General features: G+C 56.0%; 1 protein-coding gene across 2 annotated transcripts; it reads left to right on the forward strand.

The window, feature by feature from the left end:
* Window positions 1-226: 226 nt before the first annotated feature.
* Window positions 227-25887, forward strand: jag2b (jagged canonical Notch ligand 2b). 2 transcript variants are annotated; one of them, XM_003971907.3, is made up of 26 exons: window positions 227-597; window positions 1265-1585; window positions 10021-10075; window positions 12525-12782; window positions 13260-13320; window positions 15101-15231; window positions 15883-16002; window positions 16077-16190; window positions 16264-16377; window positions 17030-17143; window positions 17484-17530; window positions 17601-17765; window positions 19442-19598; window positions 19676-19837; window positions 19931-20044; window positions 20130-20243; window positions 20361-20474; window positions 20588-20704; window positions 20964-20991; window positions 21459-21544; window positions 22064-22177; window positions 22264-22379; window positions 22458-22715; window positions 22812-22943; window positions 23027-23177; window positions 23267-25887. In XM_003971907.3, exons 1-26 carry the CDS (start codon window positions 529-531, stop codon window positions 23794-23796), a joined length of 3762 nt encoding a protein of 1253 aa, XP_003971956.2. In that variant the 5' UTR covers window positions 227-528; the 3' UTR covers window positions 23797-25887. The 2 variants fall into 2 exon arrangements, with proteins under 2 accessions (XP_003971956.2, XP_011610580.2); XM_011612278.2 differs by lacking the exon at window positions 17030-17143 and having other exon boundaries at window positions 229-597.

Raw genomic sequence — 25887 nt, forward strand, 5'->3', positions numbered from 1 at the left:
TCGCGTTGCATTCAAGATTTGCTCCTGTGATGAGGAACCTTGGTGTAATTCAACTTTTGGGAGGAGGGAGATGAGGCAAAGGAGGAGAGGCAGAAGGGTGTGTGTGTGTGCGCGCGCGCGTGTGTGTCGGGAGGGGGGGGGGGTTATCGTACTATTGTCCGCCCCTTAATCTGGTTGGCTGCCGACCGCCCGCAGGCCCGGCTGTGAGTGGCTCGCGCAGCTGCCAATCAAAGCAGACATCCTCTCCTCAGGCTGTGGCTGCGAAACATCTCAGTTGCTGTGTGGAGAGATTTGACGGAGGGACGCTGCTGTGCACGGACCATCACCACGGTGCAATCCAACGCCCGCTCACACACACGCAGATGCACGCAACGCCTCGGTGAAATCTGGACGTACACGCCGGGGAGAAGGCGCATGTGAATATTTGATCTTTGCATGTCTGGAGAGGAGGAACTAGTCGCCGGCTCCGCGCCTGCTGGTCTTTTCTTGTCGCTTCTCTCCTTTATGTCACTCTAATTAATCGGAGGCATGTGGAATCGCACCAGGATTAGGAATCGCTTCCCAATAGTGTGCCTGCTGTTGACGTTGTGGACGGAGGTAAACGGGCATTTTCTCCTTCTGTTCTATCCGATTTGAGCCTCGCGTCGCGCGATTGAACGTGTTTAAATGTCAAAAGTTGGTGGGCGTGGGCTGGGGGAGACATATTCGCATCACATTAATCGATTAATGAAGCACGTAGCCGTCAGTCGGGGAGCATGTGATCGTGACACCGCGACGGGGCCGAAATCGGAGGAATTCGTGCGCGCTTTACTCCATTTTTGGTGGGGACTCCGAGAAACCTGCGCCTGGCTTTTCACTATTTGAAAGCAATCAATTTGGAAGAGGAGGAGGAGGAGGAGGAGGAAGATGAGGAGGAGGAGGGGGGGGCGACTCGGGCCCGAAACTAGAAGTTGGAAGTTGCATCAATCGGCCGCTGCAGCGGTTCATTTACGCCTCCGACGGAACAGCAGCTGAAGTGTTCACGTGCTGCAGACGTGATGCAACGCATTATTTTAGAACCCCCCCCCCCCCCCCCCCCCCCCCCCCCCCCCCCCCCCCCCAAAAAAAAAAAATTAAAATAAAGAAATAAATGAACTGAAATGATAAAGAGATCAAGCTACAACAGAGCTGATCAACCGTCCGGTTTTTACGCACCAGCTCGGAACCCGCGTCGTCTTTCTAGGTTTATTTATTCTTATTTCTTATTTTTGCGTGTTGTCCGCAGGTGTCCCGGTCAACCGGCTATTTCGAGTTACAGATGATCTCCGTGGAGAACGTGAACGGCGAGCTGGCGGACGGGGAGTGCTGCGACGGCTCCCGGGACCCGGAGGACCTGCGCTGCACCCGCGACCAGTGCGACACTTACTTTAAAGTCTGCCTGAAGGAGTACCAGATAGAGGTGAACCACAAAGGCACCTGCACCTTTGGAGAGGGATCTACGCACGTTCTCGGTGGGAATACCTTTTCTCTGAAGGGCGCCAAGAACAATCCCAATAAAGTGGACGAGGCCGGCAGGATTTCGATCCCCTTCCAGTTCGCGTGGCCGGTGAGTGGCGCCGCTTTCGCGCTCGGGACGCGTGTTTTCACCCTCACGCACCTGATTTCGCTTTGATTTGGGAGCGATTCCTCATTTGGCGCGCGTCCATAAGCTGCTTTCACATCCCTGAGCTGCTGTTTGACTTCTTGTTTCCTTTGAGCGGCGTAATTGGGGTTTCCCACCCAAAAGATGCACCTGCCAAGCACCAAAGAGGAGCCACCACCCTTAATGATCTGGGTCAGGGTGGAAGGTCCCGTTCTAACCGCTCCGCCAGGGCCCAGGCGCCTGCACCGGAGCGTTTCAGCCTTTTGCTCCAACTGGTGAAGCCTGTTCATCCATCACATTTGGGCGTGTTTGTTTTGTCTGCCTCTGTGCACGTTTGTGCTCCTCCCGGACAGAAAAGTTGTCCTCCCGGCGCCATTTTCCCCGTCATCGACGCGCAGACGCGCAGGTAGGAGGCGAAGGCCTGGAAAGTCCGACGTCTCAGCTGCACCTCGATGCATCACGTTACTGCCGAAGCCCTCGGAGCATTAGTTTGACTTCCCGGCTTCCTAATGCCCCCCCGCCCCCCCGCCCTTGTGAGAATTGACAAAGCTCTTAGTGGAGCGAGGGCGAGCTTCCCCGGATCCGGTTGCAGCTGCAGCGGTTGGCGGCGTCACCTGGTTCCTCTTTTACCGTCGCCCCGACGTATATAAACATATAAGAGGGTTGTCCGGCCCCCCCCTGCCGCGGCCGTGACGGGGTGATTAGACGGAGGGAAACACTTTGATACCAGACCTTTGGGGGGGGGGGGGAAGGTTCCTGCCCACTGCTGATCAACTGGACCGTTCGGTCTTTAGCCGTAAACCTCGAGGTCGTGTCTCCCCGATGGCCGCGACGCCTCCGGGCTGCGGTTCTGGTGCAGGCTGCTGCCCCCTCCCCCCCCCCTGCAGTTTTGTCCCCTGCTGTGGGTGCCAGGTGGCCCCTGGTGGCCCCTCCAGGGCAATTAAGCTCTTCTGACTGTAATGAATGATAGCTGGTGGATTAGGCCCAAGAATTAAGGTGTGCACGCGGTAAAAGAAGCGTTAATCCTTCAGGACAGAACACGGTTTGGGTGGCTCGGCCCGGGAGGGCAGATCTGCCCCCCCCCCCCGCCTTTTGTCAAGTGATGGGCGCCACTAATGAGGCGCCACTTTAAATGGAGCTGCTGTAATGCTGCTTTATTCCAATGCTGGCGCGATGATTCTGATCACTTTCTGCCGTTCCTTCCTTTACTTCCTCACCTTTGGCGAGAGAAAACGGGGCCGTCCCGTTGGCGTCGCGGGTCCGATCCACGATCCAGGTCCGTTTCAGGGCCCCGGAGCGGCGTTCAGGACCAGCACCTGTCCTGTCATCCAGGCCGCGTCTCAATTAGGTCGACACCTCCAGTCGGAGGTGCAGAAGGGTTCTATTCTGGGGTGTTGTGTCTGGGCTGAGTGGGCCGGCCTGATAACGCCGCACTATTCCAGGGCCAGATGTCCCAGCAGGCCGGCGGGGGTCACTCGTTGCGGCGTTGTCGCTTTCCTCCCTGAAGAAACAAAGATGCAGTGTACGATTGGCGGTGTCATCTGGCCAAGGGCCCGATTTATGCCCCGCAGCCCCAGAGAGGGTGTGAACCCGTCTGTCGCCGTGCCGACACCTCGCTCAGCACTTTAGCCGCGGCCGAATGTGGCTTTAACCATCGCTAACGTGTTTTTCCAGGCCCAAAGGGACCTGGAGACGGTTTCCCCCCGGTGTGTGTCACACCTTTAGTCTCTCCCGGGACGCGCTTCCTGCCCCGGCAGCGCTGTCGCTCCCTTATCTTGGCGTTATCTCAATAATGGCTGATTTTACACGGATCGGCTGACGATTATCAGATGTTGGAGAGCGTTCCAGCGATTGTCCAGCTCTGCTGTGAGTTGTCAGCGTGCCAGGGAGGAGAGGTGGCTCTCGGCCGTGCCTCCACCTACACTCAGTGTTTCCCTGCTCTTCCAGGAAACAATCCAGCTCTCCGCACCAGCGGAGGCCGCCTTCATGCCTCCGGGCTGCTCTCAGTGGAAATCAACATCGCTTATTTGAGTCATCAAACTGGTATATTTTGGATTATATCACCTTGAGCCATTTAAAGTGTGGTTTGGAAACGGTTTACTGCTGTTTTGTTTGCTCGATGTCAAAATTCACCCACAGTAGTTTGATGCAAATGCCCAAAGAATGGGCATTTATGAAAGGCTTCACCTTCCAACCGCTTTAAAGTGCAACTATTCTTGCTGCCACGCAACAACCAGAGTTTTTATTTGAAATGGTGCATTAAATCGTTTAGTTCTACTTCTCGCGCTAAGATGGCTTATCACTTTCTGACTTCCTGACAGCGCTAAATTGAATTATCTGGTGGTAGGAAAGAGAGGAAATGGGCAGATATGGATGAGCTGTGAGCCAGTAAAGTAGACCTCTGTGTCCCTGGTATGTGGACACGCTGCACATCTATGAAATTAACATTAATGCAGTTCTTGCTGTCAGGTGACCAGATTGAAACCTAATTCTCCATTTTGTTGTGGTGCGTGAGCACCTACTTCCATTTGATCTGTAATGAAATTCCTGGGGACGTGAGGTACGAGGAACAGGTGGAAGCTGGATGAAACCGACTGAAGACGGCCGGATCAGCTGCTGCCGAAGCGAACGGGAGCGCGTGGGAAAGTTCTCCCGCATGCTCAGGTCGGAGCCTGGTGCTGCTGCTCTGCTAATGATGACCCCACCAAACCAGCCACACTTCCTGCTAGCTTGGCTGCACGTGATGGAGGCTGTAGGTGAAGTTAGCATGTTAGTCAGCGATGTTCTGGGAATTCTGTGGGAATTCTGACCATCCGGTTTGTGACTTTGGGTTCTGATACAGAGATGTGTTAGAAACGACCCCAGATTTGGTCGTGCACATAGAGCTGAGCTGAGGTTCTGAGGCACCACTGAGATGGTTTACTCCTCCTCTGTGGGTAATTTTGGACACACACACACACACACACACACACACACACACACACACACACACACACACACGACCGCAGGCTGGCAGGCTCAGCCTCACCTGATGCGAATCTTGTCAGTGCTTGTTGCTAGGAGACCACCGCATAGGCCTGTAGTAAACAATTATCTCTCCTGCGTGGCCCCCTCCCCCACCGTCCTGCTCTGGTCCCAGGGCAGCTGTGTGGAGAGCCTGAGCCGGCCTGTCTCACCTGGGTCGGTCCGGCTTGTGTTGATGGTGCGGCTGGTGAGCTTTGCAGAACCTTTTTAAAGCCGGCATCGCGTGTATTTGTTCTGAGGAGCCGGACCAAGATCTGGGCCAAACCTTTTGGGATCGAGGGGCCATCTGCCCTCTTTTGGAAGCCGCTGACCTTTGGAAGTTTAGAAGGTACCTAAAGCCAGAATATTTATTATAATACCACCAGAATATTTGCTGGTGGGTCCGTGACACCCACTTCTGTGTGTCACTGGGAGGTGCGTCTACGTTTTTGGACCGGCCCCTCTGCAGGCGCCACGTGCGCCCTTTGTGCCTGGGTTTTTGAATGTGTGGGCCAACATTCAAATAGTTTATGGGCTGTTTATGGAAATAAAACCCTGCGGCTCCTTCAACAGGATCATCAACACGCCAAGACTCGCGGGCGAGGACGCCGTCCGTGGGCAAACGCACGGCGTGCTGTTGTGAGCGCCCATCAATCCAGCGCCGGTGCCGTTTGTTTGGGTTCTGTGGGTTTTTCTCTGAGTCCGATCCAAGAACCCGACCTGCGTGTTCTTCTCCTCCTCCCTGCTCTGGTTAAATTAACGGGGGCAGGTGCTGGGGGCTCCTCGCGGGGGCAATTAAAGCACGTCATTACTTGGGCAGTTAAATTGTCACTGTGCTGTTGAACCTGTTTGAAATGATAATGGCGCTCGGCTGGAGGCGGCGCTGCCTCGCTCGCCCGGTCGGGCGTCCTGGTGGTTCGGATCAAGAAGGAACCCGTAGATGTGGACGGAGCCGGTTCCGGTGGCTTTGTGAGCCGAGCTTCACGCTGCCCCTGTTGGAGCCCATCGGGTCACGTGAGCGTGAACGTTTGTCTGCTCTCTGGTGTTTGGAGGCCCGGCTGGACCTGAGCTGCCAGCACGAGACCGTCCGGACTCAGACAGAACTCCGTCTGTTGCCGCCCTCCTCTCGGGTCGAGTGCGGATGGTGTAAACCCGCCGGTGCTCGTCTCCGGTAATTAAACTGACGCTGCTTCGCCGCTTTCATACAGTCAGATCTTTAACGATCCGGAGTTATTAAGCATCGAGTGTGTTCGCAGGTCATTCAGGTCGTTTGTTGCCACCAGGCAGTGGCGGCGGCGGCGGCGTTGTTTGTTTGACATGGTACTTAATCTTGAATCATGCCGGGTTAATTAGCACGGGGGGGGGGGGGGGGTAATGACCCTGTTGGCATAGTAGCGGCATGTTCAATGGGCCGTGTGTGTGTGTGTGTGTGTGTGTGTGTGTGTGTGTGTGTGTGTGTGTGTGTGTGTGTGTGTGTGCGCCCATACACGTCTACGCTGTGACATCTTTTGGCACTCGAATGCGCCTTGATACCCTTTGAGAAGGGCTTCTCATCTTCTCATACCTCCATTTCTGGAGGATCTTTTCACCCTCCAGACCAACGTCTCCTTCTGGCTTGTGCTGAAAACGGAGGCAAATTAGATCAAGCGTTCTTTGACCCCCTTTTGCTCCAGAGGAAGAATTCCCCGGTTCCCGGAACCGTCCGTGATAAGAACTCAGCTTTTGGGCCTATTCATGTTCACAAAAACATAAATGGAGTCACACTTTAAAAATAGCAGGAGAGAAGAGTTGAAGCTCTTCCTGCACGTTTATGTGAAGAAAACAAAGATGGTGCAGCAAGAGAAGAGGGTTTTTCTGGAGAGCAATCACAAAAATAGTCTGGGGTGGGGAGTTGGGTCGTGGGGGGGCTCCCAGGGTTCTATGACGATCTTCCTATAAATACTCAAAAGCAGCTGTTAGCGGTTAATGTCACAGTTTCCACGTTAAAACCCAAACACTCCTCCACAGGCTGCTATTCACAGGAAATGCCAGAATCGTTAGGCTAATTGGGGAGATTTGAGATTATATCACACGATATCTGCCCTGATTGAGATATTCTATTTAACTGCCCCTGAATCGGGGTCTTCCCCAACGGGTCCCTCACCAACGGTGGCGTGAGGGTCCGACGGCGCTCCGTCCAGACCGCCGGCGTGTTCCCGAGTCTTCCTGCTCAGCTGAAGCGGCGGCGGTGCTTCTGCTGGAACGGCGTAGACTCAGCCCAGTAAAACCAAAAGCTGGGATTGACATCACAGATTAATGAAGATTACATGCGGCGATTACTCGCCGCGGGACGAATCGTGATGACCTCATCACCCCATCAGAAGGCAATAAATCAGGAGATACCGGTAAAAGTCCGCGCGTGTGCACTGGGATCGGCCGGGTGGACGTTCAGGTCTCAATGACACGAGAGCTAAAACGATCCAAGGGGATTAGACGGCGACCGGCAGGTTTTGGGGCCTTTACAAGGAAGGTTCCGCTCCTCGGACGTTCCCGCCGGCCTGTGAGATCCTCCTTGAGGCGATCCCAGAAGGCAGGAATTAGTCCATCAAACCTCAGGTCAACAACGCAGCCTCCATTGATGGGGAATTGTTGCCGGAGCGAGTCCTGGCTTGGGATTACACAGCAGCGCAGGCTCTCACATTCCTGGTATTCTCCGGATGCAAATATCCGCCTGGGCCCACATGCAGCAGGCTGACCCCGCTTTTGAAAAGGGAGCGTGCAGATCCCACGCTTGGTGACCCCGACCTGCCCATGCTTCCACTTCCCACTGCCACCTTTGTTAACCCCCCCCCCCCCCCTTTAAAGACTTTGGTGACCGTCCTCCACTCGCCCATCGGCCCCCGCTGTGCGTGGGAACCCTCACCTGTGGCGCTCCCCAGACCTCGGCACTGGATCCGCTGCCTGCCCCACCAACGGGGGCGACTCCTCCGGAACGTGCAGACCAGTTTCTGTCCTGGGGAGCGGAGGCAGGACACAGCGCAGACATCCGTTTCTTTTTTCCCCGCTGTGCCCCCCTCCTTGACTTGAAAACTAGGATTTTTCCGGAGTAAATCCTCTAATCCAGCAGGGCGCGGGCTGGCTCGTATTTTAGAGATTTGACCTCGCAGGATTCTTTCTGGTCACCGATGAGGTGTTTCAGCATCAAGCCTGGCGGAAGTGTTGGTTTTGGGGGGAGAAGAAGCCAGGTTGATGGATTAAGTGTGTTTTGAAGGAGAGATGACGACTGGCGCTGCTCTCTGACTTTAGCCGCGCGACCGTCCTGCTGACGCTAATTGTCCTCATGCTGACTGTGTCCCTTCATGGACAATGGTTTTGATTGGGATGGGGGTGAGTTATGGTGTTGGGACAAGGGTCTTTGTTCAGTAGCCCTTCTCCCCTCCCCTCCCCCACACCTCCCCATTATCCCCCTGCCCATCCATCTATCTTGTTCCAACCATTTCGGCAGCTGTCACTTAATCCAGCTAATCACAAACTGGTTTGGTCTGTGGGAAACCGGGCTAGACTGGCCTCTCCCCCAGCAGGCAGTGACTCGGGGAACTATTTTCTGGATAAACTCCTGAAGCTGCGCTTCGGTCGCCTGCTCTTGACAGGTGGACCTACCCGACGTGCAGGTGTAGTCTCACTGTTGGGATCGGCGCTGGGATGTCTGTCCACATGCCCGAGGTGGGGGAGTGGGAGTGGATGGAAAGGTCAGAAGCCGAGTTACGTGTGGTGGGATGATCCATCTGTGGGGCAGGTTGGCGGACGTTCCCAGAACCGCAGACCCTTCAGGACTCCCTGTAGAACAGCTCGTACCAAACTCCGGATCTCCGGGCCGGGCCGGTGGTTGGTGGAACATTCTCAAGAACCAACCCGATTATAACGGCGAGCGCCAAAGTTTCCTACGAGCAGCTACGAAACACGTTGTGGCGCTCTCGGACTGGGAGTCGCGTCAGTCGTTGTCTTCAAAGTCGGGCGACTCCCCGGAGCTCGGGCGACTCCCCGGAGCTCGGGCGACTCCCCGGAGCTCGGGCGACTCCCCGGAGCTCGGGCGCCTGCAGCCGTGCACGAGTGACGCTGCGGCGCCTTAGGGTTAGGGTTCGTATCGCTCCATTTTCAGGCGTTCTGGTGAAACAGAACAACCCAAACGGACGGAAAACCTTGTTCCGTAAACAGGGCCCGACCAGCAGCTATGGAGCCTGTAATCGTCAGCACCCCCCCACCCCGGCTGGGTAGCTAAAGCCCTGTTCCTTCATCGTGCAGCCCCGTCTCTTGTCACTCGTGCTCTTTCACAATAACACTCCCCTCCCCTTCCTCCTACCACCACCCACAGCCAGACAAGCTGACTTAATCCCATAGACCCGCGGTAACCAGCCTACCAGCTTGTTGGTCCCCGAGACCAACAACACAGACTGTCTCGCTCTCTCACACACACACACACACACACACACACACACAGAGGCACTATCTACCCCCCCCCCCCGTGATTTCTCGTTCCCGCTTCACTGAAGCAGGTCCCTGTCCCGGGCGCCTCTGCCTTCTGTGTTTCTTTGTACCGGTGCACAGACCAGTGTCCCGTCAGTGATATTATAGTGGAGGTCACAGCCGTCACACTACAACTGTCACCGCGGTGACGTAACCAGCCTTATTTAGGTCAGCTGGTTGCCTAGCAGTGTGCCCTGCAGCACACCAGCTGATTGCTCCTGGTTAGCTGGGCTAGCCCGCGTCTGCCCCGGCATGACGTCGTACCCTGACCAACCTTTACGGCAGAGAATGTTGGTTGATTTTGCTGTTTTAAATCACCCCCCCCCCCCCAAAGGTTTAACATGTAGCACTTCTATTGTCAACAGTGCGCTATAACTTGGTCTAAAACAAGATAATCCCCTTAGCTGCTGATTTGCCTCGCTGTCTGACAGCCAAGGACAAAGCGAAGCAGATTTTGTCTCGTGCAAGCTAATATTGGCAAAGTGACCTTCTTAATGTTCACCTGCCCGTCGCGCCCGCCTGCTTCTCATTACGTTTTTCCCATGTTTTGCTCGTAAGAACGCTAAAAGTCGTTAACTTTAACAAGATAAATGATACTTCTGTCTAATTTGGGAGCTTGCTCCTGGGCATAAATGGGGGTTCAGAACTACAGACGGTCGCCGGGAGGATCCACTCAAACCTTTCAAGGCGGCTCAAAGTCCCGTGTTTTGCCGAGAATCTTTCTTTCCCATTCTGGGATTTTGTGAGGAAGCTGAGGTGCGATTGGAGGCGTCTCCTGGTTAACGATCACTCATTTAGGAGTGGCTGAAGAGCCCATATAACATCTGCAACGTGGACTCTGAGCATCCAAATGTCATTTTTCCTCATTTGACCTTGTTTTTCTGCCCTTCCAGCGGACGTACACGGTGATCGTGGAGGCCTGGGACTGGGACAACGGCACCCGCAGCAGTAAGTGCAAACAGACCCGATGCTTGGATCACCTGTGGAGTTGCTGATTTCTAGCAGAGGCTTGTGCAGACTCGTGAATCTGGTGTTCACGGCTTGTTTTCACTTCATTCCGTCCATCCATGAGCCGGCAGGTCGCTGCCGATTCTCGTTTGAAAAAGGATCAAAGAGCTGCTTTGTTCTCCTGTTGCACTGTTAACAATGTAGTTGTTTAAATAAGTACGAGGAAATTTGGACTTTAGCTAAAAATGTCGTCCCAGACAAATCAAAGGATCAAAGGGAACCGTGCTATGCTAGATTTGATGATCTCATCCAGGGATCTAACCCGGCTCGTAATCCTCCCTCTCAAGATGCTTCACATGCTACGTAAGTCCTGGTTCCTGGTGGCTGGTCTGGCTTTAGTGGTCAGCTCCATCCAGCTGTATCCTGTTTTCTGTCGGTTGTATCCGCTGGGTGGACTGGAGCGCGATCCGGTTTTCCCCGTCTGAGCAGTAGCCCAGTCTGAGGAGGAAGAGGGCCCTCTCGGGCCCGTAACGAGTGTTCTGTTAATGTTCCTTTGATCTGTGGAGACGCTGGCGTTTCTCCGCCTTTGCCTGCGTTTCTCTGCAGGGAAAACTGCAACCAGAACCGCGTTTGGATGTCCGTCCTCCCGTCTCGGGCCTGAACTGGCTTCTATGAGGTCCTCGCATCCTGTTTTGTCCTTCGCATCAAACAGTCACGCATGCAAACAATGGGGAAGAAATAGTTGTGACATCATCGTGCTTTGATTAGCCCGAGCAGCCTGTTTTCCTTTGCAGGTCTCCAGTGATTGCGTTGTGTACTTTTCCACTAATTAGTGCAGTGCTGTCTAATGGACGGGAGGCGGAGAGGCAGCTCGAGCGACCGGACGCGCCGTTATTTGTTTTATTTAGATCTTATTGAGCCAAAGAGATCCAAGACGCGACAAGAGAAGCGTTTTGGTGAGACAAACGTTCAGCGTGGAAGTAATCCGATAGAGCGGGAGACCGCGCAGTTTGGGAAGAGGCTCCGAGGCCGCCCTGAGGTCCCAGACGTCAGCTGACTGCGACCTTGAAGTCACGGGTTCAGCAAACACAAACATCTGGGACAAACGCTCCTTTCAACCTCTGAGGAAGATCACAAGGACGCCTGCTGCCAGGGCGCCGCCGCTTCTTCATCGGCTCTTTAAAGTCACATTAAATTCAGCCTCCGGGTCGGAAAACACATTTTTCTAACAAAAATTGGCTCATTTCCAGCATTTTGTGGAATTCCAGAGCTGCATAGTTGTGTGTTCAGAGAGACGGCCCCGTTGTCCTCGGAGATGCTTCCACCAGCGGAGCGGCCGGACACCTGAGACCTGGAAACAGGAAGTGGGAGGCTGGATGCCTGAATGTCCGATGCGACGGGACTCGGAGATGCGGCTGTAGTCACATGATCAGAAACGACCAGGCCATGGCGGTCTGCGTCCTCCCGCTGCTGCGTCCTCTTCCCCGTCTCTTCATCCCATCGTCCCACCGATGATGTGCAGATTTCTGGAATTCTGAGACGGTGCGTCTCGTCCCGCCTGACTCAGCACGGCGGTGTTGAGCCCGCTGACACGCAGGAGCCCGCCAGGGTCGACCCGTCACCCCTCCCCCCCCCACCCTCGTTCTCAGGAAAGGCAGCCGGCTGTTTTCCTTGTGTTTATCAAGCAGGAAGTGAAGTGGACGGAACGACCGGGTCCAGTGTTTAGACACCAATGCAGCAGAGCCCAGCTTGGGCCCAGAGCCCATTGTTCTCTCTCTGGCAACTACCGGGGGTTATTTCTGTTTTTGTTGCTTAATTCTGTCTGACATTGTGTCAGTCCCCAGCAGAGGAAGGTGTGTGTGTGTGTGTGTGTGTGCGTGTGTGTGTGTGTGTGTGTGTGTGTGTGTGTGTGTGTGTGTGTGTGTGTGTGTGTGTGTGTTCACATCTACAGTGCCTTTGCAGCCCAGAGGAAATTGCAGGGCTCCTATTTCCATAGAGATTGTTTTCCAGGTTCGATCCTGGTGATAAAGATTGCTCCTTTCTTTATTGGGGCCACAGAAAATCCCATTTGAGATGAGATCTGAGCGGCCTCCATTCGTGACGGTGCAAGATTCAGACGGGCGGATGCGCGGCGTCACCACAGAGGGGATCAGTTAGCAAAGCACGAGAGTAACAGTGGGAACGGTGTTTGTTCTCTCGCTGCTTAAATGTGTGTTCCAGCATCGTAATCACGCGGTCGGGGGAGGAGGGGGGAGGGGGGAGGGATCCGACGTTTAGCCACACGGAGAGGAAACCGGAACAAACGGGCCGACTTGGATCGAATCACCTGAAAGATTGATCAGTGGGTGGGCGCATGAAAATGGTCCCGGTTATGAGTGTGTGTGTGTGGGGGGGGGGGGGGCAGGACTATCACTGCGTCTCCTCACCTGCTCCCCTCTTGTTGCTTCAGGCGAGGAGGAGCTGCTGATCGAGCGCCACGCCCACACCGGGATGATCAACCCCGGCGCCCCCTGGCAGCTGCTGGAGCACGACGGGCCCGTGGCCCACCTCGCCTACCGCGTCAGGGTGCGCTGCGACGAGAACTACTACGGCAACAAGTGCAACAAACTCTGCGTCCCGCGTGACGACTACTTCGGCCACTACCGGTGCGAGGCCTCCGGGGCCCAGGTGTGCCTGGACGGCTGGATGGGTCCGGGCTGCAGCACAGGTGAGCGGCGCCACCACACACGTGGGTCCCGTCGGCAGCCTAGCGTAGCAGGAGGCTAACGTTCGGTAGCATCTTTAGCGCTAAGCAACCGTTTCTGCTGAATCAGCCCGAGTGTGTTGCCACGGTGATGAATCCGGTCCCGTGACAACACTGAGCTCCGTGTATCGATTCACCGCTAATAGCGTTTAGAGTGAAATAGAAATAGCTTGATGGAATCACGGGGGGGGGTGGGGGGGCAACGGCTTCCATCAATCACCCATCTGACCTCAGAGGGCGCTTGGTGAAAGGAGGCGGGGCTAGAGGAGCGGGGGCATGCCTGTTTGTACACGCCGGCTGTTAAATTGCCCCGTTCTCGCCCCCTCGCCGCCCTCGGCGGGGTGCCATGAGTCCTCCCCCCCCCCCCCCCCGCCATCTCGGGTTTTGTCTCTCACTTCCTGTTAAATCCCGTCTCTCCTTGTGTTTTTGTGTTTTTTGCAGCCATCTGCAAGCAAGGGTGCAACCTGTTGCACGGGAGCTGCGCCGTCCCGGGAGAGTGCACGTAAGACGAGCACGTTTTCACACACCCAACGCCATCGTGCGCTGGCGCCCCTTCTTCTGGGGCCGCGGGGTTTTTAATGGCTCTGAAGTGGAGCAGCGTAGGTGGCGTCATTGTTCCTCGTGGTCGTGTTTTGGCGCTCCGGGACCCTTCGGATGTCGGATTTCCATGAACTCGCCACGGCTCCTGTTCGGTATCGCTGCGGCTGAACCTGGAAAACCACATAAGTGGCGTTGAGGATTCATATAAATCGTTATTAGAATCAAGATAAAGTCAACAGCGCTGAGATTTGTTGAGGCACGAATCGGCCCAAACCGTGAAGGAATGATGGAGATCCCTGTTGCGGCCTGTCGGGAATTGCCTTTTCCTTCTTTTATCTGCGCTGCACTTTGGTCCGATGAAGGCGGCTCCCTGCCTGCCTGCCTGGTATTTTTAGCCCCCGTGAAAACCTCCGCAGAATACCAAGAGTCTCGGTCAGAGTTGTCGGTGCGTCAGATATTCCTTTTTTTTTGGACCGGGGGAAACGTGCTGGGAATTGTCAGATCCTCCTCCCCATCCGCATTGCAGTCCTCCTCGAAGGGCAGAGGGCAGGAAAGGAAACGAATATCCCGCTGTCTTCCGCACGTTTCCCAAAGTGGAACTGACGGTTAGATAAAGTGACAGACAGCCCCCCCCCCCTCCCCACTGACGAGCACATTTCCAGGATGCACATTCCGCATCCCATCGCATTAGTGACGCGCACACACACACACACACACACCTGCCAGGTGGAGACACATTTTCCGGGGAATTGCAGGGGACGGTGGGTTTTCTGCCCGTCCGAGCCGGCGCGATGCAGCGGGAAGCGCCTCCGAGCAGTCGACGGGAGCGGCGGCGTGAGTAGCGGAGCGGAGCGGCGCCGAAGCCTTTTCCTGCAGCGACTTGACTTTAAGGAAGCCTCGGGTCACAGAAAGCTGGCGTTAAATCCCGCGCCAGCTTGGTTCCCCTTTATTTCGTCAGCTTAGCAGGCTCTGCCTCGGCCCTGCCGACTTCCAAGGAACACAAAGGCTCGCGTGTGCCTGGAGTCGGAGTCGGATTAGAGGAAGCCGCAGCCAACCGCAGCGGCGTTCCCGTAAGACTGCTGGTGCCACCCTGCCCTGATAGATCCGTGTTTTTGTTTACCTATAAAATGCACTTGAGCTTCGTTGCTAATGGCAATATTAGCGCACACACGCGCACACACACACACACACACACACACACTCACACACACACCCACACAGCCCGAGATGTGGGAAAGGCTGCGTCTCCCGGAGAGACAGCGGTGCCGTCTGCAGGATGCTCAAAATAGCCGTCAATTGACAAGACAGCTGGCTCGACAACATCGCAGCCTCGGAATAGCCGAGCGCTGTCGGGAAGCTGCCGGGATCCGGACACGTGGTCTGTCAGCCTCGCCACCCTGGAAGATTTCTGATAGCATCCCCCCCCCCCACCTCAGGAGCGCGCCTGAGCGTGAGACCCGCTAGAGGTGTTCTTAATCCCTCCTGCCCTGGAATGCCACCGGGAGGAGTCTGCTGGAGGTTGCGGGATAGGTCACCGTGGGAGCGGAATTGGTTCGCTCGTTTCTGCCGTTTTGTCTCCTCCCTTCACGAGTCGGAGAATGTTCCCAAACGTTCCCATCTTCAACGCTATAATGTGCGGAATATTGCAGCGTTGTCATGTGGGAATCCTCATTTATGGCCTGTTTCTGTGAGGAAGTGAAGCCAAAGCCGGAGAGAATTTATGGTCCCGTGTTGCCAAACAGGTGCAGCTACGGCTGGGACGGCCAGTTCTGCGACGAGTGCAAGCTTTTCCCGGGATGCGTGCACGGCACCTGCGTCCAGCCCTGGCAGTGCAGGTGCGAGAGGAACTGGGGAGGCCTGCTGTGCGATAAAGGTAGGTGTCCATGTTCGGAGCCACAAACACAAAACTAGTCCGTAATCAGACGGGAAGGGAAGCAGATAACGGAAACTAGGATTCAGCCGACGTTAGAGCGGCTCCTGGAAAACTGAGGTAGTTTTACCGGCAGGGAGACGTGAGCCGGAGCAGAGACACCCGATCTGCGTGTGTGTGGGTGTGAGTGTGTGTGTGTGAGTGTGGGTGTGTGTGTGGGTGTGTGTGTGTGGGGGGGGGGCTTTAGGAAACACGGTTCCAATTCCCCATCTTTGGAAACACGAGCGGCCTTGAGATTTGGAAAAGAAGGCGTCATATTAAAGTGGGACGCGGCCGCTCTGATGCTAATGTTGCTAATGAACGACGGCACCAGAACCAGTTCTGCAGGTTCTGAGCGGCGCCGGCGTTCAGGCGACTCTCAGTGGACTCGATCCACTCGACGGCGCAGATGCGGCTGACATTAAGAGTTCTCCAATTCCGTATTTGTCCAGAACTTTAGCTGTTAGTCAGCAAGCTCCACGTGACGGAGCAGCGTTCCGAGCGTAGCTGGAGATCAGGTAGCGGCATGCTAACGTGTAGCAACGCGCTAGGGGTGCGTGTCGGCGCCGGAGGCTCGCGGTGGCCGCGCTGACGCGGCACGTTTACATCTCCTAGATCTGAACCACTGCGGCCGCCACCAGCCTTGCGTCAACGGGGGAACCTGCATGAACACGGAGCCGGACGAGTACGAATGCGCCTGTCCTCCGGGATACTCCGGCAAGAACTGCCAGATAGGTGAGACCCTGCAGAGGCGGGCGCCGTGGAAACGGGCGGCGGCTGTTGTCTAACCTCTCCTGTTCGCCCCTCAGACGAGCACGCCTGCGCCTCCAGCCCGTGCGCCCACGGGGGCACGTGTCACGAGGTCCCCGGAGCCTTCGAGTGCCGGTGTCCGCCGGGCTGGGAGGGTCCGACCTGCACCACCAGTGAGTCCTCGCTCTCCCCTCAGTCACCGACCGGGGGCCCGTTTGGGTCGCTGAACCGGATCTGTTTTCCTAGATGTGGACGAGTGCGGCTCCAACCCGTGCGCCCAGGGGGGGACCTGCGTGGACCTGGAGGACGGCTTTGAGTGCGTGTGTCCGCCGCAGTGGGAGGGGAAGACCTGTCAGAGAGGTCAGAGACTCCGCCCACACACACTTTTATCTGCTGTAGCTGCTGAAGGGGGGGCGCAGCTCTCCGGAAGCCAACACCGTGTGTGTGTGTGTGTGTGTGTGTGTGTGTGTGTGTGTGTGTGAGCGTGCATGCGTGTGCACGTGGGGGGGGGGTGATGATTGCAAAGAGATCCCAGCTATCAGTTTCCCAGCTCAGCGCTCAGCTTTCAGGCCGCCGTCGGCCTTCTGTCCTACCTGGTAGTTTGGTGTGTGTGGAGTTTTGGGTTTCACACAGAAGACAGGTGTGTGTGTGTGTGTGTGGGGGGGGGGGGGGGGGGGGTTGGACCTCTGAGCAGGGGGGTCCCATGTGTTGGGGTCATTATTTACATCCCGTCTGGATCAGCGCTGTTCCATCAACATCCACCCTTTCATTCACGTGGCGATGTTCACGCCGGTCGTCTGGCGTCCACAGATCAGCCCGACGGCGTTCCGACGGCGTTCCGACGGCGTTCCGACGTCTCGCTGTGAGGGTGGAGGGTCGGGTGACTGGGAGAAGTGGTTTTAATGGTTTCTTTTGGGGCTTTGAAGCGCTGCGTCCCGTCTCCTCCCTGTGGTTCCCTTCTTGATGGACTTCTTCTTCTTCTTCTTCTTCTTGGTGCTGCCTCTGTTTCCAGATGTGAACGAGTGCGCGGCGCGTCCCTGCGTGAACGCACGCTCGTGCAAAAATTTGATCGGCGGATATCACTGCGACTGTTTTCAGGGATGGGCCGGACAGAACTGTGACCTCAGTCAGTATTTATCCTCTTTCCCGCCGTTTCTCGACTCCTTTCCTTCCACTGATGGCCGCCGCCTCCTCCCGAGAGGCTCCTCCCACCTCCGGGTCACGGCTGACGCTGTCGCTTCCCTCCCTTGTCCTGCGTGCGGTCGCCCGTTTCCGCGTCACGACTCGACACGCATGCTGACTTCCTGTCTGGGTCCGGTTGCATGCGCAGGTCCGGTCCCCTTTAGGTCTGCCTGGCACCCTTCCGGCTCCCTGCTAATCTTTCCAGACCTTCGATTAATCCCACATCTCCGCTTGGATGAAATCTGCCCAGGGAGGAGCTAAACCGTCTTTCCTTTTATTCCCAGGTGTTAAAGGCTGCCACGGTCAGTGCCAGAATGGCGGCACCTGCCAGGTACGGAAGCTTCTGACCCGGTTTCATCGGCTTGTCCCGCCCTCCCTAACGTTCCTTCTGTGTTCCGAAGGAGGGTCGCCTGTGCCTGTGCCCGCCGGGCTTCCTGGGCACCCACTGTGAAACCCAGAGGAACGAGTGCGCCAGCCGGCCGTGCCAGAACGGCGGGCAGTGCCGCGCGGCGTCGGATGGCTTCGTGTGTCAGTGCCCGCCAGAGTTCGCCGGACAGCTGTGTGAGGTGAGGCCGGATCGTCCTGAAGATACCCAGAAACGTTAAAGCATTTTCAAACTTCCAGCGTGTGTTGGAAGCTAATGTAGGTTAGCCGCGAGAAAACTGACACTTGGCTGCGTCTCCTGGGCCCTGAATGGAGGACATTGCTGGTCTGTGGCCAATCCTCTTTTAGCATCTCTACTATAAATATGAGCCCGTGTGAATGAGGCGACGCTGGAGTTCTGCCCGCGTACTACTGAGCTTTGATGAGTGCTGTGGTACGGCGAACATTCCCGCTCCAAAACTGCATCTCGGGCATCATGTTCCTCCGGCTGGCGCGTCGTCTCGAGCTTGTGCTAATGCTAGCTTTAGCCTCAATTTTATTTGCTTTTCTTTAACGAGTAAACGTTAGCATGCTAATGTTTTAAAATAATATCGTATACTGTTGATGAAACTTTCATTTTCATTCATTTGGTTTGGATGTTTCTGCACAGCAGGAAGTAACAACAGTAGAGAACATGCCAATTGTATCATTGTAAAATACAAGCGTTCAACGCGTTTAAGCAGATTTTTGTGCGCGCCACATGCTGTTGACTTGAGCACACCTCTAATTCTGCTAATGCTGTTAGCAGCTAACAGCAATCAGCAAATCAGGCCCTTTGCTACATGTGAGTCGTGTGTTTCATTTAATGAGCTTCGTGAATCGAGATTTAAAATGGTTCAAGCACCAGAGTTTGATTTTATTTACGGTTGAGTTGTATAAAGAGTTTCTCTTGAATCCCATTTAATGGCGTGGTATAAATATCTGTTACACAAGGAGACTCTTTATTTGTAGCTCGTGAAAAACCCGATGTTGAGCTTTTTATATTTAAACCCGAACAATCGTCTCTTTTACTCGGGGATCCGCCGTGAGCGGCGCTGATGTGGAGAAGATTTATGGACGTTCTTGCCCTCAGACGTGGTTCCCTGCATCCTCAAATAGTGAAGAAAAATCCATATCTGCCCCTGACACTTGGAGTAAAATAAACTGTGAGCGCAGATGGTCGCGCTGCTCAACGCTGGCGTTCAGCTCCTTAAATGGTGAAAGGGTCCGAGCCGCGAGGCAAAGTGGGACGGTTTAGCTAAACAGCCGCTGTAGAAACGCTAAAAATGTCACGGTAGCCTCCGTCTGTGTCACAGGAGTGGGGCGGCGCTCCGGAGCGTCGCGCTGCCAGTGTGGGGCGGCGCTCCGGAGCGTCGCGCTGCCAGTGTGGGGCGGCGCTCCGGAGTGTCGCGCTGCCTCGCGTGGGGCGGCGCTCCGGAGTGTCGCGCTGCCAGGTGTGGGGCGGCGCTCCGGAGTGTCGCGCTGCCAGGTGTGGGGCGGCGCTCCGGAGTGTCGCGCTGCCTCGCGTGGGGCGGCGCTCCGGGGCGTCAAGCTGCCAGTGTGGGGCGGCGCTCCGGAGTGTTGCGCTGCCAGGCTGGGGCGACGCTCCGGAGTGTCGCGCTGCCAGTGTGGGGCGGCGCTCCGGAGCGTCGCGCTGCCAGTGTGGGGCGGCGCTCCGGAGTGTCGCGCTGCCACGCCGGGGCGGTGCTCCGGAGTGTCCGGAGCCGTTATCGGAGCCCGTTTATCCTCCGTCAGCCGTGGTCACGGCGTAATATCGGCGCTCATCAGTCGGTGTCGTCTGGCTTCTGAAACGTCTCCCTCGTCCTCCCGATGTGCGCAGATCCCGAGCTGGTCCGACCCGTGCGAGCCCGACCCGTGTGAGAACGAGGCCACGTGTCACAGCATGGAGCAGGACTTCTACTGCGCGTGTCCCGAAGGCTACGAAGGAAAGACGTGCGAGCGGCTCAGGGAGCGCTGCGAGAGCGCCCCGTGCCAAGGTGACCTCTGACCCCCCCCCCCATCGGGCCCAAGGCTGCCTTTCGACCCGCTGAAGTCTGATCTCGTTGTCCCACAGCGATCGACAGCTGCACTGTTGCCGTGGCGACCAACGACTCGTCCGGAGTGCGGCGCATCTCCTCCAACGTCTGCGGCCCGCGGGGACGCTGCATCAGCCAGGCCGGCGCCAACTTCACCTGCGTGTGCGACCCCGGCTTCAGCGGCTTCTACTGCCACGAAAGTACGTTCGCGCTCGGCTCCTTTGGTCTTCCGGAAGATTCCGGTTTCCGGGATCAACGGCAGATTGATGTGATCGGTCCTGGACTCTTTGCAGATGTCAACGACTGCGTCGGTGACCCCTGCGGGAACGGGGGCACCTGCGTCGACGGCGTGAACGCCTTCCAGTGCGTGTGCCCCAGCGGCTGGGAGGGTCGCCTCTGCGACCTCAGTGAGTTCCTCCTCTTTCTCGTCCCGGCCTGCGTCTGGCCGCCGCCGTCTCACGCCGGCGCCGCTTTCGCTCTCTCCTCCTTCAGATGTCAACGAATGCAAACGCCAACCGTGTAAGAACGGCGGCCGCTGCCTCGACCTGGTCAACGACTTCTACTGCGAGTGTGTCGACAACTGGAAGGGCAAGACCTGCCATTCCCGTGAGTGGCGCAGACGGCGTTAATGCGCCTGTTTATACTCCGCGCTCGCCGTGTTTACGTGCCCGTGAAGGGTCGCGTGTGTGTGTGTGTGTGACGGTCGGTCTGTAATCCCACCAGGTGAGAGTCAGTGTGACGCCACCACCTGCAGCAACGGAGGCACCTGCTACGACCACGGTGACGCCTTCCGCTGCGCCTGTCCGCCGGGTTGGGGAGGCAACACGTGCAACACAGGTGCGGCGAGCGTTGGCGTGCTCTTATTTTGAAATGGCGTCGAGTGAACCGCCATCAAAAATGCACATTTGGACCGAATCAGCTGTCTGACACGTTCTCCACCTGCCTCCCAGCCAAGAACAGCACCTGCGCCTCCAGGCCGTGTTCCAATGGTGGCACCTGCGTCGGCGGCGGAGACACCTTCACCTGCATCTGCAAGGAGGGCTGGGAAGGCCCCACCTGTGGACGGAGTAAGTGGAGCGCCGGCGTTCCGTCCTCAGGACGCCAGCGAGCTCCGAGTTCCATATTCATGCTTGTAGTGAGAGATTATTGGGTGGAAGCACCGGGGGACAATCGCTCCTTCCTTTGGATCTCTGTTCTCCCAGCTGTATTCCGTATCCCATAATTCCCAGCTGTATTCCGTATCCCATAATTCCACTCTTCCGATCTTTCCTTCATATGAAGTGTGAAACCGGAATCTCACTCGTTTGTCTTGTTTTTCTCTAACAGACATTAACGACTGCAACCCCCACCCCTGGTAAGTGTGGACCTCATTTCTGTGCACCTCTGTACCCTAACCCCCCCTACACACACACACACACACACACACACACACACACACACACACACACACACACACACACACTCCACCCTTTTATCCGCTGTCTTCCTGCTTCTCCACGCTTCAGACCTGGAGGGGTGAAGCACTGGAAGTTGTCTTTAAATCAAAGCTCAAAGGGGTGGGAGGGTGTTGAATAGGACAGAGAAAGGTTGGGTGTGTGTGTGTGGGGGGGGGGGGGGGTCCATTCTTCCTATGCAACCTAGGACTCAGTAGTGGGGGGCTGGGCTGTGAGGAGGACCGGGGGGGCTGGACACGGTTATTAGCATCTGAAAGGTGAAGGCTTGTATTGATGAGCTGAATACAGCCCCCACACCCCCCACGCACACACACACACACACACACACGTACATCCTCATCTAACCCTTTTCCTCCTTCCTGCGCAGCTACAACGGCGGCATCTGCGTGGACGGAGTCAACTGGTTCCGGTGCGAGTGCGCCCCCGGGTTCGCCGGGCCCGACTGCAGAATCAGTGAGTCGCTGTAAAACACCCTTATTGATTTTCTTGGGCCCCCCTCCTCCCACGTTACCATGGTAATATACTCTGCTGAAGGATAATAGGCTGGTAAAGCAGAAGATGTTGCTTTATGTAAGCAGGGCGCCGCCCTCCGGCCCTTATGCCTGAGGGGTCAGAGGTCATCCCTCCTCTATACTCTCACCGTCATACAAACACCCACACAAGACAAATTAGCCAGTGACCCTGAAATTCTCCTTCCCCGGTTCTTTTGTTTGGGCCTGGCCGGCGTTCACCTCCTCTGTCAGGCTGGGATCTGGGAATTCTCCTCCGGACTGTGGTCATCAGAATTCCCAAACTGGTCCATACTGGTTAGGTCTACTGGGCAGACAGAATTCCGGATGCTTCTCAGACCTAAACAACAGTCATTTTTATCCCGAGCGGAGCCGCGGATGGCGATAAATGCTACCTGGCTGTTTTCCGCGCTCTGCTTTTTAATTATTCCACACTTGGATCTGATCCGTGTTTCCTGCGCAGACGTAAACGAGTGCCAGTCGTCACCCTGTGCCTACGGCGCCACCTGCGTGGACGAGATCAACGGCTTCCGCTGCGTCTGTCCCCTCGGCAGAACCGGAGCCAGATGCCAAGAGTGTAAATACGCCTGCGCTCAGACTGTAATCTCTGCCGCCGGCTTCATCTCCAGCTCCCAGAAGGTCACTGTCTCCTTCTCGCTGCAGTCGTAGGTGTCGGGAAGAGCTGCCACCACGCTGGGCTCCAGTTTCCCCACAGCAGCCGCTGGGAGGAGGAGTGCAACAGCTGCCGCTGTATTGACGGCAAAGCGGACTGTACCAAGGTAAAGGAGGCGCCCGTGGTTCCGTTACGGCCTCTTTCAGCGGCAGAGGAAACGTCTGAAAACGGCGACTGATTTCAGGTGCTGTGCGGCCGCCGCCCCTGCCGCCTCGGCTCGCCGGACCAGGATCGCGGCGGCAGGTCGTGCCCGGCGGGACAGACGTGCGTGGAGCACCGCTACCTCACGTGCTTCGCCGCACCCTGCCACGGCTGGGGGGTCTGCTCCGACGCCGCCTCGTCTCTTCCCCAAGCCGCCACCAAGTGCCAGCCCAACAGCCGACATCTGGACAACAGCTGCGGGCGCCTGACGCTCGCCTTCAACAGGGACAAAGTCCCAGCAGTGAGTCTTCAGGGACCACCAGGCTGCAGTGGCTCCGTTCAGGTTACCGTGGTTACTGAAGCCTGTGTGTGTGTGTGTGTGTGTGTGTGTGAGCAGGGGACAACGGTGGAGAACATCTGCTTTGAGCTGAGGTACCTCCCCGACAGCAGGAGGTTGGCGACGGACCACTCGCTGCTCCTGCTCTGCGACCTGTCCCGCTCAAACCCCGACGCGGTGGATGTGGCCATAGTGAGTCCACGTCGGGCGCCTCCGTCCGCCAGCGCCGCTGCCATTCGGCCTCACTTCTTCTCTGCTCTCTGCTCCGTTCGCAGTCTTTCCACCCGGAGGATTTGCCGGACCACAGTCTGGTCCAGCGGGCGGCCACCGCCATAGTGGCCTCGCTGTCCAAGCGCCACAACAGCACCGTCATGCTGGCGGTCATTGAGGTCAAAGTGGAGACGCAGGTTGCGCCTCCTTCAGTGGGTAAGTTGAGCTTCGGCGGAGGGGTCCCACAAGGCCTTGTTGTCGGTGTCCTTCGGTCTGCCGCTGAGATGCTCCGTGTGCCCCGACAGATTACCTGGTGCCGCTGCTGTGCGCGCTCTTCTGCCTGCTTTGCCTCTTCTGCATCATCGTGTGCGTTTGGTGGACGCGAAAGCGGAGAAAAGAGCGCGAGAGGAACGTCCGGTCGGCGGCCGACAGCGTGAACAACCAGTGGCAGCCGCTCCGCGTCGTGGTGGGTCAGCAGCAGCAGCCGTACATAAAGGAGAACAACAGGGAGGCCGAGCAGGAGCGCAAGAAGCTAATGGGCCCCTCCTGCCGGACGCCCGAGGGGGAGGACGAGGACGAGACGGAGACGGAGACGGAGGGCGAGCTGGAGCTCGGAGACGAATGCGGAGGAGCGGAGGCGGGAAAGGAGGCGGTCGGTAAATACTGTAAAAGTGCAGTGCAGTCAAACGTGGGAATGGTCTGCACCCTGCACAGCTCCGGCCCCCCCCTGAAAGCACCACACCGGACCCCAGGCTACAGCCCCAAAGACAACCGCTGGAGACATGACAGTGCCCCCCTGATGGGCCAGAACGGCCTCCGAGACCACCGCGTCTAGGAGCCCGGAACAGAGGACTCGCGGTCGGGAGCGAGCGGCGCTGCGAGGCAGCAGCCAGTCTTCTTTTTGGACTATGTTTTGGAGGGGGGGGGGCTTTGTATTTTAATAAGTCTCTTCCTGATTTGTTTTCATGTTTTTGTCACTGTCGCCTGGACAGATTTTGGATTCAGGAGACTAGAGCACAGTGAACATCCTTTTTTTTTTTGGCTTCAGTTCACTTACTTTACGTTAACAATGTAGAAAAGGAGCGGAGACGCGAGTTATCCAGGAGACAGAAAAGAGAAAAAGCTTTGTTTTGACCTTTGTTTGAACCATTAAAGAACCCATGAAGCATCGATGAGGAGAAACCATCTTGTACAGAAGCTTCTTGTTGAGAGGTGATTATGATTTGCTGAAAATGTCAGTGGGGGCGGAGTCACGGCGAAGGAAACGGACTGTTGTAGCCACGGTAACGGAGGACAGCCCACCAGTCACCTGTGGCCGTCAGTGGCAGCCTTACCAAAACACTCGGCCTGGAGGGGGGGCAGACCCCAGTGCCTAAACGTGGCCTTGCTTTTTTTTCTCTCTCCCGTCTGTCAGTGGGTCAGTTTGGCGTCTGATTTGGGTTTTTGCAGTATTTGAGTTGGTAGCAAGTGCCTTCCCACGAGCCGCGGCTCCGAGTGGCGCCGCCCACTTTGACCTCCGCGTGTCACATCTCAAAGGGATTCAAGTGTCCACTTCAGAGTTCCATTTCACAGCAACGCCGTTCGCTGTACGTGGTGAAACGGACGCGAGCGCTCTGTACATACGTGTAAATACCAAAGGTGTCGCTGTGTATATTTGAGATGAGTAACTTAAAGACGAGTCACACATTTTTATTGTTATTATTATTATTATTATTATTATTCTTTTTTACGCCATTCCTTTTATTTATGCCAGTCAGAAGAGGCTCGTTTTAACACGTCGTGTCCAAAGTTGAGGATCTTTACAGCGAGGCGTCACCGATGAAGGATTTTCTGAAGGGTTTATATCTGGTTTGTTGTCTTTTCTTTTTCAGTGATTATACAGCAACTATAAAAACGTGTCCGCCGGCGCCCGCCGCTCTTTCATTTATTCCTTTGAAGATCAGAGGTTGCGGCCGCGTCTCGTCGGGCGACATCGGGGCGGTCGACTCCCGACAGGGACGCTCCCAGAACTCCCCCCAGTTACCGTTCCACCAACTTCTGCTCAGATTTGCTCCCAAATTTTGCATTGTCGAGGCCTTAGAAGCTCTCTGAAAACCATTTGTAAACCCGTCCAGAACCCTTTAGCTTCAGGTGCCTTAATGTAACGAGTGACGCGTCGTCTCGGTCATCTTTGATGTTGCTTTGTTCTCACGAAGAATGAAAGGAACTCTTTCAAGCGCGGCGTGCTTTCTTGGCCTGACTAAAGCGTGTCCTCGTCCCACCGTGGAGGTTCTGAAAGGCTCGATGGAGGGGAACGGATCAAACCGGGCCAAAGGTGGCACGAGCGCGCTTCTGGTGGGGTCAGACGGGGAAACGCGCGTCACCGCTGGTTTCAAGGCTTTAATGAAGGGATCAATATTTGCTGATGCAGCTGTTTTTGTTTTTGCTACCATGCAGATGTTTCAGTCACCACCTGGGTTCTAACGTGCGTCGTGTCGTCGTCTCGCAGCGCTTTTCTGTAACTGGGACGCGGCAAAATAAAGAGACGTTAAAGACGCATCGCTGCTGGTGTTAAATGCTGAATATGCATATTGTATACGTTTTAATCTACAAGGGAAATGCTTTAATTTTATACCAGTTGAAAAAAGAATTCCATTATTTGAGTGGATGTTTCATTGTTCTAAATAATCATCCCAGTTATTTATTAAAGCAGTTTTACACATCTTGATCACGTTTGTGATATTTGGTTTGGAGCACAACACTGGAAAACCAGCGAGCCTAGCGAGGAATCCCGAACCTGCGTAGAATTCCTCCTCACCAGCTTTGGTGTCGGGCCGGGTCGGGTCGGGTCGGCTGGTTCTGTACAGTCACTAACTGGCTTTGTCACTGCTGCTACGTTAAATAGTCCCTTGTTTAAACTTACTTTAATAAAACCCGTCAAATGAAA

This window comes from Takifugu rubripes, chromosome 16 (genome assembly GCF_901000725.2).
Source record: "Takifugu rubripes chromosome 16, fTakRub1.2, whole genome shotgun sequence".
Lineage (NCBI taxonomy): Eukaryota > Metazoa > Chordata > Actinopteri > Tetraodontiformes > Tetraodontidae > Takifugu > Takifugu rubripes.

Coding starts and splice junctions, on each gene's coding strand:
- jag2b (XM_003971907.3), top strand. CDS start 529: ATGTGGAATCGCACCAGGATTAGGAATCGCTTCCCAATAGTGTGCCTG. Junction 598..1,264: donor TGTTGACGTTGTGGACGGAG/GTAAACGGGCAT, acceptor TGTTGTCCGCAG/GTGTCCCGGTCAACCGGCTA. Junction 12,783..13,259: donor GGGTCCGGGCTGCAGCACAG/GTGAGCGGCGCC, acceptor TGTTTTTTGCAG/CCATCTGCAAGCAAGGGTGC.